Below are 18909 nucleotides of genomic sequence, written 5' to 3'. Positions count from 1 at the left end.
TATACACACACACATCATAATACATTATTATATTGATATTATTCAAAGTATATCGCTAGCATATACTTTACATAAATTTAATCTAAAATATTAACATGCCACTAATATGTATATAGAAGAAAAATAATATGTCACATATACTGTTTATATACGGATAATTTATACAAATATGTATGTTATATTAGTGCAAAATATAAATGGCATATTAATAATATCTATTTAAATATAAATAAGGGTATAAATAACATATATATATGTACATGATTTTTCCTAAAAAAATACATGATTTATAATATACCACAAACATACATTATATTATTTTTTCACGAAATATATGTATTTTATTTCATTGAAATATACAGAAATATAATTTTACTAGGATTAAGTTGAATAAAAAGTTCCATGTATATATATAAAAAGTTTTGTTATGGAATGGATCGATGATATATGTTTGAATATAAAGACGTATATAAACAACTTATGCATATATACATGAATTTTCCTAAAAAATACATGATTTATAATATATATATACCACAAACATACATTATATTTTTTTCATGAAATATATGTATTTTATTTCATCAGAATATAAAGATGTATAATTCTGCTACATTACATTATATAAAAAGGTCCATGTATAGAAAGGAAAAAACCGGTTATGAAATGGATTGGTTTCTAGCGAAAACATAAAACATGTTATGGAATGGAGAGAGAAAATAGAAAAAGTTATTAAATACTAGGACTGCCTTTTTAAGCAGTTTAATTCTTGCTGATTTGAATTGAATTAAATTTGCTATATGTATAAATATTTTACTGTGATATTTGTTAATCATTAATTAATGCTAATCTTTTGTATTATATTTTTAATAGCGTGCTATTAATGCAAGTAGCCCAAAAAATAATACTTTGATTTCGAACTCATTTATGGTTGGGCCTTCATTAGCTAGCACGGCCGAGCTGAAAAATTAAATTTAAAATCTCAGAAGTAGTCCTACTTGATATGATATCTTTAAGCAAAAAATCACTGTTTATTTTTAGTCAATAATTATGTATAGATTATAAACTAATTATGCATAATTATACATAAATTATATATATCATATCCGTCAACTATTTTTAATATATGCGATAGATTTTTAAGTTAATTCTACTGTCTAAAATAGGACATACCAATTTTAGGAAAGGGCTTTGCAGAACCACAGACACCAGCAAGTCCAATTGAAAAATATGCACCGAATCCGAATTCGTGGTGGGTCCCGATAGGCAACAGCACATGATTGAAGGCAAACAGTACAATTTTGGTGATGGGCCCCATTCTCCTTTATAGTATCCAACTCAGCTGCACACCTTTAGCTCAATAAAAAGAGAGCAACGCGTAAATGGCCAAAAAAAATACTAATACTTCTAACTTGCCAGAAAATTGTGACAAGAATGTCACGATCCCAGCCTTTTGGACAATCTTTGAAAATGATTTGGAAAAAAGAATTTGTCTAAATATATTTGGATATAATTGTAGTTTTTCTGAAGATTTGTATTTTATTTAGAAAATGCACTCAGAAAACAAAATTTTGAATAAACTTCTTGAAAATATATAAAAACGTTCTATAAATTAAAAAAATTAAATAGAAAATTCTCTAAAAATAACTCTCGACATCAATTTTGCATAACCAGCCCATGTCTGGCTAAAAAACTCATTGTAGTAATTTAACGGATAGAGCATAATACGATAATTTTCCCAAACATAAGAAAAAACTCTAACTAATATAGGATTGAGGCATTGTTGATATATTTAAAAACTCGCAAAGAATAATAATGTCATACCAATGGTTAGGGAACATATAGTCTTATTCCCTCTATTCTTTTATGATAGAGAGTGAGGCTTGCTCAGTTGGTAAAAACACTTCCACCCACGATTGTTAGGTCCTGAGTTCGAGTTACGCCGAAGGAAAAGTGTAGAAACACTGTAAATCCTCCTAATTGGGAGGGGTTAAAAAAAAAAAAGAGTGAGAGAAAGAAATATCAATATATAATTCAATTTTGAAGCAAAAATAAATATACGTAATAATACTACTAACAACAATTCAATTGCAACCTCCCATTTCGTCCCTACCCAAACGCGTTTATGTCCCAAGTCCTAAGCTAGTCTGTCATCCAATCAGAAATGGCAAATTGGCATTTCAACGCACTGTTAAGGGTATTTCTGTCATTTTATATGTACCTTCGTCAGTAGTTAGGACTTGGTATTTCTATTTTCATAACCTGGATTACCAAACTAAGCAGAGTTTTAATATCAAACTCAAAAGCAACTTATTAAACTACCAACTTCCTTCAATTTTACTTCTCCATTTCTCTCTCTAGCTTACCATCTCTCTAAAACTCAAACCCTATTCTCTCTCTTCTTTGATCTGAGCCTGAGCTTCGTCTTCAGCTGACTGCAGCTTAGAATTCAGTTCTTGTGGGTTTAGTCAACTCAAGAATGGCTTAAACTCTGCTTCTTTTTGGATCTCTCAGTTTCTTGCTGATTTTTAGGTAAATTATCCTTTTGCTTATGCAATTATTTAGCTCCCAAGATTTTGTTGCAAGTCCATGTTCATGCTTTTAGCTGTTTCTTTTAGTGGATCTTGATACTGGGGTAATGGGGTTTCTTTGTTTTGGACTGGATGCTTTTTATTTAGCTCCAAAATTTAGTTATATATCCATTTTTATGCTATTAGCTGCTTCTTGTATTGAGTATTGATGATACTAGGGATTCTTTATTTTGGACTTACTGCTTTCATTTAGTTTTCAAAATTTTATCTATGTGCTTTATGCTATTGGCTGCTTCTTATATTGGATCTTGATACTGGGGTTTCTTTATTTTGGACTTAGTGTTTGTTTGTCCTGTAGATTTATTTGAAAAGTGAGCTCATTTCAACTGGTTTTTAGCTGCAGAATGGTTTAAACCCCTGATTGATTGTTTATTAGGACTTAAAAATCCAGCTTTCCTATGAGTTTTTCAGTTTTCTTGACCTTATGTGATTAAATTTGCTTGGAGGTCAACAGTAGGATATTGATCTTTTCCTTGCAATTCTTTTTTGTTTTCCAGTGACTTTTACTACTGGCGTGTATAGCATCAATGACAGAAGGCAGTAAATTCTGTTTTCTCTTGGCTTCCACTTTCCTGTTGTTGGCTGTTGTCGTTAATGTGACGTTGGGTCAAAATTCTGCACCTGGTGATGATATTCTGTTGAACTGTGGAGGTCCTGACGGTCTTAAAGATGCCGATGGTCGAAAATGGGGTTCGGATATTGGGTCAACATATTTGAAGGGTAGCAAGTCGTCAACCTCTGATGCTGCTGATCAAAAGCCCTCTGTCCCTCAAGTCCCTTTTATGTCTGCCCGTGTTTTCCAGTCTGAGTTCACCTATAGTTTCCCTGTAGCACCTGGTCGTAAGTTTGTCCGTCTGTATTTTTATCCCTCGTCTTACAACAAGCTTAATGCCACCAATGCCATTTTCGGTGTGACTGTTGGACCATATTCCCTCCTTAGAAACTTCAGTGCAGCACAAACTGCTGAAGCTCTCAACTATGATTACTTGACCAAGGAGTTTTCAATCAATGTTCCATCTGAAACTTTGAACATGACTTTCACACCCTCTCCAAATACTTCAAACTCCTTTGCGTTTGTCAATGGGATTGAGATCATTTCACATCCCGATATCTATAATACAGAGGACGGAACTACCTTCATCGTGGGTCAGACGGCTGCTTTCATTATTGACAATTCTACTGCCCTTGAGAATGTTTACCGGCTTAATGTTGGAGGCAATGTGATCTCACCATCAGCTGATACCGGTATGTTTAGGTCATGGAGTGATGACTCACAGTATATATTTGGAGCTGCCAATGGGGTTACAGATACTGCAGATGATGAGAATGTCACTGTAAGCTATCCTGCAGGAGCGCGATCTGACATTGCCCCGCTTGATGTCTATAAGACAGCCAGGTCAATGGGTCCAACTGCTCAGATTAACCTGCAATACAATTTGACTTGGTTTTTTTCAGTTGATTCCGGATTCTCTTATCTTGTTAGGCTCCATTTCTGTGAAATCACTATGAATATCACAGAAGTCAACCAAAGGGTGTTTGTCATCTATATGAATAATCAGACTGCGGAACCTGCAGCAGATGTCATTGCTTGGGTTGGAAGCAATGGGGTTCCTTTCCACAAGGATTACGTGGTCTCTGTCCATTCTGGGGCTCCACAGCAGGATCTTTGGCTTGCCCTCCATCCAGACGTTGCTTCAAAATCCAATTGGTATGATGCAATTTTGAATGGAGTAGAGATTTTTAAAGTGAATGACACCAACGGAAACCTCGCAGGGCCTAATCCTGTTCCAGTGCCAGAACCAGATCATATTGACCCTCTGCCATCCAAAAAAGGTCAATCAAAAAGTAATAAATCAGCTATTGGTGGAGGTGTTGGAGGTGGAATTGCTGCCGTAATTCTTATCGGTTTGGTTGTATGCCTTGTCACCCGCCGTCGTAAACATGGGAAGGTCCAAAGTCCAAGTGATGGACCATCAGGCTGGCTCCCTTTATCTTTATATGGAAATTCACATACTTCTGGTTCTGCTAAGACAAACACTACAGGCAGTTATGCTTCGTCCCTCCCATCAAACCTTTGTCGTCACTTTTCATTTGCTGAGATCAAGGCAGCCACTAATAACTTTGATGAATCTCTGCTTCTTGGGGTGGGTGGTTTTGGCAAAGTATACAAGGGAGAAATTGATGGTGGCACAAAAGTTGCTATCAAACGTGGGAATCCTCTCTCTGAGCAAGGTGTTCATGAATTTCAAACTGAAATTGAAATGCTCTCCAAACTTCGCCATCGCCACCTTGTTTCTTTGATTGGTTATTGCGAGGAGAACTGTGAGATGATCCTTGTATATGACTACATGGCTCATGGTACCCTTCGTGAGCATCTCTACAAGACCCAGAAGCCTCCTTTACCTTGGAAGCAGAGGCTTGATATTGGCATTGGTGCTGCTCGTGGATTGCACTATCTTCATACTGGTGCCAAGCATACTATTATCCACCGTGATGTGAAGACCACTAATATCCTCTTGGATGAGAAGTGGGTGGCAAAGGTTTCTGATTTCGGGTTGTCTAAGACAGGTCCTACATTGGATCACACCCATGTCAGCACCGTGGTGAAGGGCAGTTTTGGATATCTGGATCCAGAATACTTCAGAAGGCAGCAACTCACGGACAAATCTGATGTCTACTCATTTGGTGTAGTGCTGTTTGAGCTTTTGTGTGCTCGGCCAGCATTGAACCCAACTCTTCCCAAGGAGCAAGTGAGCTTAGCTGAGTGGGCATTCCATTGCTACAAGAAAGGCACTTTTGACCAGATAATTGATCCATATCTGAAAGGGAAGATTGCACCAGAATGCTTGAAGAAATTTACAGAGACAGCAGTGAAGTGTGTGTCTGATGTTGGTGTCGACAGGCCCTCAATGGGAGATGTGCTTTGGAACCTTGAATTCGCTCTGCAACTTCAGGAGAGTGCAGAAGAATGTGGCAAAGGTTTTGGAAAGATGGACATTGAAGAAGGCTTTGATGTCACATGCAAAGGAAAGAAGGATTTAAATGAATCCGCAGGTTTTGATGCGAGCATGACTGATTCAAGAAGCAGTGGCATATCCATGAGCATTGGCGGCCGCAGCCTTGCCAGTGACGACTCAGACGGGTTAACACCTAGTGCTGTTTTCTCTCAAATCATGAATCCAAAAGGACGCTAAAATCTCAAAACTTGAAAGCAAATACATATTGCCACTGGTCATCTATAGCTCGTTAAGGCAATGTGCTATCGGCCCCTTACCAGCGGAAGTCACTTTTTCCCTTTCTCGTACTGTCTTATTCTTTTACTCACTATTTATTTTTATGATTCATATGTTATCTTTAAACTCTTTTGTAAGTTGTATCTACCAATACTCGGAAGTGTGAAATAATTTTTCGTTGTACTATTAACTAATGAAGAGGTTGTTCAATGTGACATTAATTCTGATGTCATGCATCATGTAGAACTGATGCAATTATGTTGCTGCCTTGGTAGAAAATGAAGAGATACTGGTCCCAACAAAACATACACAAGAAGCAAAAGTATGAGTTTCAAATCTTCTCAAATAGGCAGGGATCATAGCAGTAGACAGTAGTGCTATTCTATGACATTTTAGTGGAGGAAAATTAGGGCTGTATTTTGTCCCGGGCCCGGGCCTTAGTGGGCCTAACGGGCCGGGCCTCGCGGTCCCGGGCTTCGTGGTCCCGGGCTCTGGCGGTCCCGGGCCTGGCGGTCCCGGTCTTCGTGGGCCTAATGGGTGGAACCGGCCCGTGACGGGCCTAAGCCCACATGGTCCTGTGCTTAACGGGCCGGGCTCGTGGGCTTCGCGGGCCTAGCGGGTTTTTTTTTTTTTTTTTAAAGACAATTTCTTGTAGTATCATGGCTATATTAATATGTAGTATATATGTATATCTAATTATTAAAGTGCTTGACGAAAAAGAAAATAACAAAACAATAGTAAAACACTAAATTGTCATGCATAAATATCACTTCTTGATATTATATTGTATCTTATGTATATATATTCTCTTATATATTTTCTTTTAGTATATATATTGTATCTTATGTATATATTGTAGCTTATAAATATATTTTCTTGTAGTATATATATTGTATATTATGTATATATTGTAGCATAATATATTTTCTTGTAGTATATTATATTGTATCTTATGTATATATATTCTCTTATATATTTTCTTGTAGTATATATATTGTATATTATGTATATATTGTAGCATAATATATTTTCTTGTAGTATATATATTGTATCTTATGTATATATATTCTCTTATATATTTTCTTGTAGTATATATATTGTATATTATGTATATATTGTAGCTTATAAATATATTTTCTTGTAGTATATATATTGTATATTATGTATATATTGTAGCATAATATATTTGCTTGTAGTATATTATATTGTATCTTATGTATATATATTCTCTTATATATTTGCTTGTAGTATATTATATTGTATCTTATGTATATATATTCTCTTATATATTTTCTTGTAGTATATATATTGTATCTTATGTATATATTGTAGCTTATAAATATATTTTCTTGTAGTATATATATTGTATATTATGTATATATTGTAGCATAATATATTTTCTTGTAGTATATTATATTGTATCTTATGTATATATATTCTCTTATATATTTTCTTGTAGTATATATATTGTATATTATGTATATATTGTAGCATAATATATTTTCTTGTAGTATATTATATTGTATCTTATGTATATATATTCTCTTATATATTTTCTTGTAGTATATATATTGTATCTTATGTATATATTGTATCTTATAAATATATTTTCTTGTAGTATATATATTGTATATTATGTATATATTGTAGCATATAAATAATTCTAAGTATAGACAAAGAAATATTGCGAAAAGAAGCTCATGGGTAGAAGCAATAAATTTTATTACCAAAAAATGACATATCTTTCTTAGTCATCCTTCCCCCAATGGAATGAGCACAACAAGGTACTAATACCACCATTAGAAGGAAAAAAACTAAGGAAGATGTGCCAAAATACAAGTTACATATTATTCTATGTATTATCTCTAACAAATCTCATAAATCCTTCAAGGTTCGGAGGAGGTTGCGTTGGTGGTGGTGGAAAAGAAGCTTGTTCATCACCACTTCCGGGCGAAGCCGAATCCTCCGTAAGTTCCGCTATCATTTCTTCATAAGCTTCATCTATCGCCGGTTGTGCTTCTGCAATTCCAAAGTTTCTTCTTTCCGAGCGGATCCAATCTCTAAACAATACTGATTTTTCCAAGCTATCCCTCATAGACGCTCTATGATCACCTATTTGCAGTCTTGCTTGACTGAAAGCGCTCTCTGATGCAACAGTTGAAGCTTGAATTGATAAAATATCCCGAGCCATCCTTGCAAGAACAGGAAAATGTTTTTCCCTTGCCTTCCACCATTCCAAAAGATCAAAAGAGCCGTCTGGATTCTCCTTTTCAAGTCCCTGAGACAAATAAACTTGAAGCTCATTTAGATGTGAAGTTTCATCATAATTTTCACCTTGAGACCCCCTGAACTCCGTCCAAGATTTAAGAGCTTTTAAGCCCGCAACTCTTTTAGAGGATTGTGAGCTAGACGAAGTAGGGGTTGGAATAGTTGGCCTAGCATGCTCTAAGGCAAGTTGATAAGCATTATAAACTGTTTGAGCGTTAATCTTAATTGAAGCTTTTGCATCTGCAAGTGTCGCAATTTCCTCATTTGAAAGATCTAAAGCCTTATAAATATTTGAATACCAAAAATGAGGACCTCCCAATTTCATTGTAGGATTTAGCATTGCAGCAAGACCATAAATAGGAGGGATAGGAAAAAAATATTTTTTAAACTTTTGTTTCATTTCATTTATAGCAAGTTCATAAATATCCCCACCCTCACTAAATTCAACAAACAAATCAGATAGTGCTGCAATATAAACTAAACAGTTTGAAATAGTAGGATAATATTGCCCAGAAAATGCATTTGTTGCAATTTGAAAATGTTCTAAAAAATCTAAAAGAATTTTAACATTAGTCCAATCTTGAGTGGTAAGCATTTCATCATCATCTTCACCACCTACCCGAGAATTAAACGTTGCATTAATTGGGTTTCTATATTCATATGCTACTACTAAACTTTCGTACATACAATTCCATCTAGTCGGGCAAGGTTTAGGAACCTTTCTTTCTCTAAGGCCATATTCATCACATTTTTTAAAATACTCTCTAAGTCTACTTCTACGGTTTGAATAAAAAAGCCAATTAAGAGCCATTCTAACCTTTTCAATTTCTATGTTTAATATTCGCATACCATCACCGACAATTAAATGATAAATATGACAAATACATCTAACATGGAAAATATTAGTAAATGCAGGATTTAGTGTTGTTGTAAGCATGCCTATAGCACTGGTGTTACTAGAAGCATTATCCATTGAAATTGCCATTATTTTATCGCTAAAGCAAAAATATCTACAAATATCTGCAACAGTGTTAGCTATAAATTTACCTGTGTGACGCGAATTAATTATTCTATATGCAATTATGCGTTTTTGCATTATCCATTCTTCATCTATCCAATGACTTGTAACAGTTAGGTAATCACAATCATTACCACTTCTACCAATATCAGTAGTAATAGAAATCCGATTAGGTATATGAGTAAATAAATAACGCAAATATTGTTCATATTCATGTTTGAATTTATAAATATCACTCTTAACTGTTGCGCGAGGCCAACCTTTATAAGTAGGATTAAACACTCTTCTAATATAATGAACCCAATTAGGATTAGAAGCAAAAGTATAAGGTAAGCACATAACAGTAATCATCTTTGCTAATTCTTCACGATCTCTATTTGGATCGTAATATAAAATACCTCCAGTGACAGTGTTAATTCCTGGTTGAACTAGATTTGAACCTGTACTAGGGTTAATCGCAGAATCTACACTTGTCCCCTCTAGATGCGCTTTCATTTGAAAAAATCTAGCCTTATCTCTAGGGTGTGTTTTTATGTGCCTAGTCAAACTACCTGTGCCGCTACGGTCTCCTACATATTTATGCGACATTAATTTCCCACAAGTTTTACACTTAGCCTTATTTTTTCTCTTACTTGAGTAAAAAAATTCCAAACTAATGATGTTTCTAAGCGTTTAGCAGGTTCTCTATTAAAAGTAGGAGTTTCTACAGGTGGGTCGACCGGTGCATCACTTGGGTTATTAAGAGGACTAGTAGGTGTATCATCTAAATCCGGTGCTTGAGTTTCATCATCATCCTCATTTTCCTCATTATTTTCTAAGATGGTTTCATTAGGATAAAGAGCATTCATAATTTCATCATCTAATCTATCACCTGGTGCAACATTATGATAAAATTCACTATCGGTAAATTGAAAACAAGGGTGATCACTATCAAGAATTACGGAAGGAGGAGGACGTCTAGGTTGGCGACTACTTTCAACTTGCTTATCTTTTCTAGGTCGGGGAGCCGGGGGAAGGGTAGTTGGTTGGCCACTACTTTCACCGGTTTTATCTTTTCCTTTACCAAACATTTTTTTCAAAGTAAATGCCATATTAATTATAATTATGCAAACTAAACCACACAAAAATATATTATAAAAACGTAAGAGTTGAAACGAGTTTACCGGATTGCCGAACAACTTCTTGAAAATTGAAAATCGTTGAACACTTGAAAACTTCAATTCAACAACTTCACAATTTTTCACGAAATTTCAACAATAAATTAAGTAATTGTAGTAGAGAGATTGAGAGAGATTGAGAGATATTGAGAGATATTGATGAATTGGTGAATAAAAATGAAAGAATGAGGGGGTATTTATAGTTGAGAAATGGGGAAAAGTGTAATTATATAAAGTTTGGGGTTAAAATAAAGTTTGGGGGCCAAATGGCCATTTTTTTAACTTAAAAAACGGTCATATTTTCAGCCCAAACGGCTAGATTTTAAATATGGCCGTTTGATTTTTTTTTTTTTTTTTTTTTTTTTTTTAAAATAGCCGTTGGGCCCGCCAGGCCCGCCAGGACCGGCCCAGGCCCGCCTGCCGGTCCCGGGCCAAACGGTCCCGGGCTCGTGGGCTCAACCATGGAGACCAGCCCGTGACGGGCTCAGAGGCCCACCAAGACCGGCCCACCCAGGACCGGCCCACCAGGCCCACCAGGCCCGTTAGGACCGCGGGCCCGGTCCGGTCCGGTTCAGGCCCGGCCCACCGAGCAGCATTAAGGAAAATTAACATTATTTAGCACTAGAATTATTTTCCCCGTTGTTTGCTGCTAATATTACTCGGTGCCTAGACAGAATAGTCTGAGGTGGTACGCGGTTTACCTTGGTAGTTGATCGTTGACTTTGGTTGGAGACATTGAGGGAGTTAGTCCCATGTTCTTATCAAAGATTTTAAAAAGGATTTGTTTAATTCTTACAGGTTTTCATGATAACTTTTTGCTTTGTGCCAGTTGTATTAACGTCGAGAGTTGATTAAATGGGCGGTGAGTGTGTAAATCAATTTGAAAAGGATGGATTAGTTGAGCTGCATACATGATGGAGAGAAATTGTAGTCTTTCTATCAATTATAATCACAGAGATAATAATATTAGCATAAATTGTCTTTTGCTGATTTTGTTTTAATTGAATGACGTGCATGCCATGTTGTTGACAAATTTAGGTCTGGCCATTTCCATTTGATTATATCAAGCTTTGAGTTTTTTATAAATAAAATAAAAAACAAGAAAGAATGGAGAAAATGGAAGAAGTTGATAAGGCAAAATAAAAAGTCGTCAGCATGAGATGGGGCTCATCAACTAAATTTGAAGAAGTAGGGGAGAGGCCATAGGCAGAGAGACTCGCTCACAAAAGCAACCACTTATTCACACTTTGAATTTACATTAGATCAACCTAACTTATTATAGTTTATTGATAAATTGTAAAGATATACACTTATTAAGTGAGAACCTTCTGTATATAATTTCTACTATCTAATAAGAGGCAGTTAGCAGGCACCTGGACGATATGCCTGCCTCCCACTTCAAGGGTAATATTGTCTTTCCATCTAATTTTTATTAGCTTCGCTTGGATTATATCGACCACTTTGGAAAACCTGGCAATCACCGCTTCTTTGGCTTCTGTCTTCTTGTTCTTCTCGGTGCCAGGCAGACACCTCCTTGAGAAACTTGGCAGATGCAGGTTCTCTGTATCAAAAACCGATCTAGCAATAGTTTAAAAGCTCCAGCGTCTGGAAATTGCAGCTTCCCAGTTCCACCTTTTCGTTCCTTGCAGTTCCTGATCTTATCTTCGCACTTTCGCCATTTTTTCTCTTTGGCTCATTGTTTCTTGTGAGTTTTCTTCTTCTTATCTTCTGTTTCTCTATTTAAATCTTTCATGGCATACTAAGGCTTTACTGCACGGAAAGTTTAATGTGTCTATCACCTTTGTTCTTTAGCTGTTCGACGCAATTCCTGAATGAACTACTATTGTTTTAGGTTTAACTACACCTAACAAGAGCTCCCTTCTCTTGTTCCTTTCGTGCACCCCAAATCACTAAGCTAAAGAAATTATATCGTTTTTGGATGACAAACAACTAAATGAACGTTGATGTGTTAAAGAAGAAGAAAGAAAGAAAAGAATAAATTGTGAACAATTTCTGATGGTAGGTGTGCTAAATGGAAGAAGACAAAATTCTAGCTTACATTTGAATCACGTGGTTAGAAGTAAATGATTTTTTGGTCTTAATAAAAGAAAAGCGGAGCTCCTATGGCATTTGGGGTTGTTCAAAGACAAATCAATTCCCCAAATTGAAACTTCTATTTCTTCGAGTGGATCGAAGGAAGATTATGATAGGTTCAATATGTGTCCATCGCCTTTGTTCTTTAGGTGTTCAAGGCAATTCTTGAATGAATTAGGCTTTTTTGTTATTTCTACTATTTTTGGGGTTATAGCTGGTTTAACTAAAGGGCTCTCAAAAGTGTACGAATTGAACTAAACTATCCATGCCTTGTGTCTTTTTCTCAAAAAGAAGAGAAATTTCAATATTAAGTTTGCGATAAGCTCTTTAATTGCCTGTTTTCGCCACTTGGTCTTTGTGGGTGAGACTTTGAAACTTAAAGTAACACCTGCATGTAAAGTTACCATCTTATTTTCGATGAAATTGTGATATAGATAGAACTATTTATTTTTGGTTCACATTGATAAGCTATTTCACTTACGTAGAAGATAATGTTCAGAACGATGAGAAGAATATGCTATTTTAGCCGTAGAAGCTACTAAATACCAATTTGAGTCTGGTAGCATCTTGATTTCTTGATATAGGACATAGAAAAGGAAAAACTAATTTCTCATGAAACACTATTCTGCCTTTCCTATAGATTACATGCATATACTTATTTTATGTACTTAGATCCTTTCTTACTTTCACTTTTCTTGGCAATGTTTACGAATAAGCAGTGCTTAAACATTGTAACTTGTTTACGAGCATCTTATAAGACCAACAGAAGAATGGATTACATATTATGTAATGACACGTTTTAAATTGGCTACGTACCCAACTCTGAACGAAAAAGAGCTACCAAGATTCCAAGAGGATATCCTGATTTGAGAACTATATATTCATTGGAAGTAAGTAGTGTGTTGTTGTTTTAGCTCTTCCTGTTCTTATCTTTACACTTTGGTGAATTTTTCTGTTTGGATCGTTGCTTTCTTGTCATCTTCTGTTTCTCTGTTGCATTTTTTATGGCATGCTAAGGCTTTGCGCACATGAAGTTTAATATGTTAGTCGCTTTTGTTCTTTGTGCTTCAGAAAATTCTTGATTGAATCAGTCATATCATTGGCGGTAATTTTGATTTTGGATAAGTGGTGACACATTTTTTGGCTTGAATATTTCATGAAAAATTTGGGCTGAAAATATTTTTCAGATAAAAAGAAGTTGAACTTGTATAGCTGATGGATTCCAAAGAACCAAACAAGTGCTCTTACGCGGAAAAAAGAAAGGCTGCAATGCAACTCAAACGATTAGATACGCAAAGCCAAATATCTGCTCATAGCAGGGAAGCGATGTTGCTATCGCGACGTATGAGAAGACAACATTCTACTAAGCACAGCCTTCTTCAAAGCCCGTTTTTTGCTGTCCCACAGCAATCAACATCATCTTGGGACAAAGCAGGATTTCTAAAACAAACTGCTCTTACCATACGAGAACCTCCTTCACTTCCTGAAAAAGGTTATATTGTTTTACTCATATTTACACACCATATATTATTAATGCAATGGTGCTTATGTATTTTGCTTAGAAACTTAGTATGATACCTTATTTATCTTATATGTGCTTATAAACTAAAATACTCAAACACTGCGTGGTTTATTGCACTTTATTTTGCACCTACAGAGGCTTCACTATACGTTTTTAAACGTCTTCGCTATTCTGTTTTTCCAGTAGTCGGCCATCAAGCTTGCACGCCTACATCGTGGGATAATTTAGAAAAAGGAAAGGGTATATTGGATCCCCCTATCATTTGTGAAACAGGTAATCATACGAGAACCCCTTTCGCTTCCTGAAAAATGTTATATATTGTTGTACTCATATTTATACACTATTTATTATTAATATAACGATGCTTATTTTGCTTGGAGATTGAGTATCACAGCTTATTTATCTTATATGTATCTATAAACTAAAAAACATAAATACTACGTGCTCTTTTAATTTTGCATCTATTGAGGGTTCGTTGCACGCTTTTAAACATCTTGGCTATTCTGTTTACCAGCTGCTACCTTAGCCTGTATGCTTACATCATCTGCTAATTTAGACAAAGGAAAGGGTATATTGGACCCCCCTATCATTCGTGAAACAGGTTATACTCTTTTCAGAATGACATATTGTTTATACATTACTGTAAATTGTGACTATTTGTATATTAGGGTCCACATCGGGTACATCTAACCTGCGTCATGTTATCTTGAACACTGTTCCAATCAAAGGTTTGCACAAACTTAATGTTACAATAATGTCCACCATACGTATGCCTTGGTGCTCCTTTTTTTCCTAATGATACTTCTTATATATTCAGCTCATAGGCGGGCCAGAAAGGTGTGCCTGGTCACTAAAGAGCAACGAAGTGAGTATGTTGCTCTAAAAAGGGTCCCAAACTGTCAATTCTGTCATGCAAAGAAGTTTGAATATGAACCTCCAGGATTTTGCTGTAACAGTGGTTCAATAAGGTTGACATCTCATAAAATGCCAACTGAATTATCGGAGTTATACTTTGGAAATACTTCAAAAATACTGAAAAAATATTTTATGCTCATTTGTATATACACTGGGGACCCCTCAAATAATTTACCTGGCCCCCTTAAGTAATAAACGCCGGACAAAAGTGCTGGTTTTGTAGCCTGCTCAAGTGCTTCAGTTAGTTGATGGACCCAGGTTCGAAACTCAACTCCGTCACCTCACTCCTTCCCTTTTCCTTTTTTAATTCAACGATTGTTTACTTAGTTCTAATCTACTGCTTTTTTTTATTTTATCTTTTCTGATTTCTTTAATGCTTGTACCAATACTCAACCTAGATTTTTAACCTTTTTAAAAACCCCTCGCTCACCCCTTCTGCTTAAAAACAAATATTCTTTTTCAATTGATTGTTTTAACCTTTTTCCGCATTTGCTGAACTCTGACTGTGCGAATCAGTGACAGTGACTCAGTTTGAGACTCTTCTTCAGCTGAAACATACCCTTAGTAAGTTTTTTTTCTTTTGAAGATATTAACTTAGCAAAATAATCTGCTATCGAACTTTTGCTTTCTGCAAAGAGCCGAGTTAAAAGAGAACGCCAAATTAATGTCGTAGCTAGTAGGCATTTGAAAATTGAGTGCTAATGTTAATTTGAAATATTCTTTCAGTGAAGTGTTTGTCTTCAAACAAAATTGTGTTTGGAAATTCGTATAAAAGCAGAACTTCGAATTAGGATATCTTTTATAGGACTAGGGTGAAATTTCGAACTTGTTTAATTTAATTAATACTTGTTCCCATAGTAGTTAGGTTAAGTAGTAAGCCTTAAAATCTTATTATAACCTGAACATTGGAACTGTTTTTATTAATAAAGTCTATAGTATAATAATATTCACTTCTTACAAATGGATTTTGGTCTTAGGATAACTTTGTTGTCCACTTGGTAACAATATGGTATTTACGTATATAAGTAATGATATTTAATAAAATTAAAGTTTGTATTTTGCTGATAATTTATCATAATTATATGTATTTATATTATGTATTGACTCCCCTTAATTTTTTGATATGTTTACTTTTATATATTTGGAAACCCCTTAACGAAAATTATGAATCCGCCATTGGCCAGTAATTGGTACGCTTAATATAATAGTGCCCCCGTAATGCTCAAATTCTGGGTCCGCCTCTGTTCTCAACTACCCTACTTTGCAAGTATTTTTCCTTGTAAATATTGTACTCTTTACACCGACAAACTGTATTTATCGAAATAAAACATGCTATAATCCAAAGTGTTGGATTCTTTGTTTGTTTGATTTCGTTCCCCGTACTAACTGTATTAACAGTGAGATTCCCTGCAATGTCGATGAAGGAATCCCAGAGAAGGGGGTTCCGATGATGGGGCAGAACTGCTTTTTTGTGCTTCCATATCTATCTCTGCTGAAGGTAAAATTTCTTCATATGGATGCTTTCTTGATCATTTTACTTCTTTGCAGTTAAATACTTTTATCTTTATAATATGTAACTATTTATCACGTTATGCTAGAGTTGCGGCGTCTCACTATGGCAGAAGGAAAAGTCGGCGTCTCACTATGGCAGAAGGAAAAGTAGACAAAGATTCAACTGGAGAAGTTTTGGACAAGGTTCAACTTAGAGATGATTTAACTGGAAAAGTTATTAAAGATAATGACCATGACCGAATTGCTGCAATTAAGTTACTTTTAGTAGGATGGTTTTCCTGATTTAATAGGTAAACCCATAACTCATAGCCAATTGCTAAAGATTTCAGGGGAGTTAATATGTTCTTTCTGCTTTTGTCAATATGCTTTAAAGAAGGAAGTGAAAACTTGCTCATCACTTACACGTTCTTTCTTGTGCTCTTTATGTGTCTGATGATACGCTTTAAAGAGTAAGAATGAAAAATTAGCAAGGTGCAAGTAATGGTCTATAAACAACAATGTCTTACTTTAGTTATATGTTTCCCTCCAAAGTAGGATGAGGTGCAAATGAGTCAGAGTAGAATCTTACATTTTACTGAACTAGGATTTAGTGATAGAAATATATAAATGAAAAATGTTTTACTTTTACAACTAAAGATTTCTATACTTTTATTGTCAGTAAACAATACTTCCGTGTCAGCTTCTAATTTCATTAGTTAAATCTACTTTTATTTTTCATATGATTTCTTTTGCCATCCAGGGGTTCCTTTATTTGGATTCTGTCAGTTGTATTTCTCTAAGTTCTTTGGGGCTTGACCAACAGGTACTATTTCTTCATATGATTTATGAAGTTACTTCTTCTATATTTTGTTTGTGGTTGTTTTTATGCAGTATTTTGATTTTCAATGGTAAAAGGTCTGTGCTGCTTATGCTGTTTTTAAAGTGTAGTCTACACCTGGTTAGTCAATTCCTTCTTAGGCATAATGTTTAACTGCACATGCGTTCTTGAAATATCTTAAATCGTTTCAACTCGCTACAGATTGATTTAATTAGCTTTCACGTATACTTATTTTAACATCTTTGCTCTTTTAATTATAAGCACAATGTTAATCATTTTATTTAGAAATAGTTTGATAAACTTGAATAGGAAAGAAAATGTACAGTATGAATTATGGGGCAGTTAAATGTATTGGTACTTTTTCCTTATAACATTTGGTCAAGCACTTGAAATTTACTGGTTGCATGTTTTTGAACCTTTGCCTTCTACATTTTGGCAAATAATTTTTTTTTGAGCCCATAAGTTTCACAATTTACTTGGTTAATCATAGAGGAAAATTTACAGTCAACCACTGCAGCTCTAAGATAACATACTCTAACTTGTACTATACCAATTCTTCTCCAACTTCACGCCTCTCTATTGGCGAACACTGTCTTACCCCTTAAGCTGGACAAAACCAAATCTTGAGAACAGAAGTCTGAAAAAGTGTGTGAATCACTTTATTATATTCATACTCATTCGACGCCTATAAAGTTGATAGTCATAGAACCTATAACAGTATGGTAATGCATTTTTTTTTTTTTTCAATTTCAGATGTTAAGATTACAAGAGTTGGGTGATTAATTGAGGCTAGAACTGTATATTGCTCAGCTGACGAGTAGATGGAACACTATTCCGTTGGCATTAGAACACTTGGAAAAAAACAGGCAGAATAAGCACGGGCAATCTTCATCTAGTAAAAGAATATACATGAGCATTATTGGAATTGGGATTGGTGCCTTTTATTCGAGTATTGAGGGACTAGTGAAGGTTGCACGGCCCAATAATTGTATTATATGATGCGAGATTTTCTTTTGCAGTGTCTTTTTGTCTACCTGTTTATACGTTTAGCATCGTTTGTTTCGATCTATTTTTGCCTCCTTAAATTGATTGACTATTATACAATTATAAAAGTATTTAATATTTAAATCTTATTTGACTATAGACAAAAATTATCCAAAATATTAAACTTTCCCTCTTTTTACGTTTGGAAAATTGGCAGAATACAAAACATCACCAATTTCAACTTTATTCAAAAGGGCCGTGATTATAAAATAAGGAGCATACTAGGTATGAACTTCAAATACACAAGCACGACCCAAATATATAGTACTCCATAGGGCTGTTCATGGTTTGATAAAAAATCGATCCAAATCGATTAAGTAAACTGATTTTTTTTTTTGATTTGGATTGGTTTTGATTTTAAATTTTAAAAATCGATAATATTTGGTGGTTTTGATTCTATTATAAAAAACCCAAAAATAAATTGAATCAAACTGATAAATTATATATAAAATTTAATAACTATTTATATAAAGTATAATATCTTTTTGTAAATAATTTTAAATATTTTTTGTATTTTAATTATTATATATAGATTTTGGTTTATACTATTTATATCTTAAAAGATTGACTAAGCCCAAAGTAATAGGAATTGGCCAATTTCTTTTCCTTAAGAGACTCAAATTCTCTAACCCTACGTATCTTACTTTTGCCTAACAGAAGAGTTGCAAAAATATCTATCACAAAAGTCAAAAAAAGCTATTCAAATTGCAAGACTACGGGCTAAAATTTGAGAAGATT

General features: G+C 34.7%; 2 protein-coding genes across 22 annotated transcripts; both read left to right on the top strand.

Annotated features, from left to right (window-relative positions):
* The first annotated feature begins 2275 nt into the window (after nucleotides 1-2275).
* LOC107813068 (receptor-like protein kinase FERONIA) lies at nucleotides 2276-6039 on the top strand. The gene is made up of 2 exons (XM_016638275.2): nucleotides 2276-2532; nucleotides 3089-6039. The coding sequence occupies exon 2, from the start codon at nucleotides 3119-3121 to the stop codon at nucleotides 5783-5785; it is 2667 nt and encodes an 888-aa protein (XP_016493761.2). The 5' UTR covers nucleotides 2276-2532; nucleotides 3089-3118; the 3' UTR covers nucleotides 5786-6039.
* A 5543-nt stretch (nucleotides 6040-11582) lies between these two features.
* LOC107813069 (uncharacterized) lies at nucleotides 11583-18255 on the top strand. 21 transcript variants are annotated; one of them, XR_012699739.1, is made up of 11 exons: nucleotides 11600-11972; nucleotides 13549-13853; nucleotides 14067-14156; nucleotides 14398-14484; nucleotides 14552-14611; nucleotides 14701-15056; nucleotides 15315-15362; nucleotides 16223-16296; nucleotides 16397-16600; nucleotides 17050-17112; nucleotides 17881-18255. XR_012699739.1 is itself a non-coding variant. In XM_016638276.2 (8 exons), exons 2-7 carry the CDS (start codon nucleotides 13577-13579, stop codon nucleotides 17103-17105), a joined length of 642 nt encoding a protein of 213 aa, XP_016493762.1. In that variant the 5' UTR covers nucleotides 11608-11972; nucleotides 13549-13576; the 3' UTR covers nucleotides 17106-17112; nucleotides 17881-18255. The 21 variants fall into 21 exon arrangements, 3 of the variants coding, with proteins under 3 accessions (XP_075088547.1, XP_016493762.1, XP_016493764.1); XR_012699737.1 differs by having other exon boundaries at nucleotides 16197-16296; XR_001654236.2 differs by lacking the exon at nucleotides 15315-15362.
* The last annotated feature ends 654 nt before the right edge of the window (nucleotides 18256-18909 follow it).

The sequence above is a fragment of the Nicotiana tabacum genome, chromosome 2 (assembly GCF_000715075.1).
Source record: "Nicotiana tabacum cultivar K326 chromosome 2, ASM71507v2, whole genome shotgun sequence".
Classification (NCBI taxonomy): Eukaryota; Viridiplantae; Streptophyta; class Magnoliopsida; order Solanales; family Solanaceae; genus Nicotiana; species Nicotiana tabacum.
The sequence above is the reverse complement of the archived record's forward strand: the minus strand, read 5'-3'. Positions and strand labels throughout refer to the sequence as shown.

Coding starts and splice junctions, on each gene's coding strand:
- LOC107813068 (XM_016638275.2), top strand. CDS start 3,119: ATGACAGAAGGCAGTAAATTCTGTTTTCTCTTGGCTTCCACTTTCCTG.
- LOC107813069 (XM_016638276.2), top strand. CDS start 13,577: ATGGATTCCAAAGAACCAAACAAGTGCTCTTACGCGGAAAAAAGAAAG. Junction 15,363..16,222: donor TCAGCTGAAACATACCCTTA/GTAAGTTTTTTT, acceptor ATGTCGATGAAG/GAATCCCAGAGAAGGGGGTT. Junction 16,494..17,049: donor CTGGAGAAGTTTTGGACAAG/GTTCAACTTAGA, acceptor TTTGCCATCCAG/GGGTTCCTTTATTTGGATTC.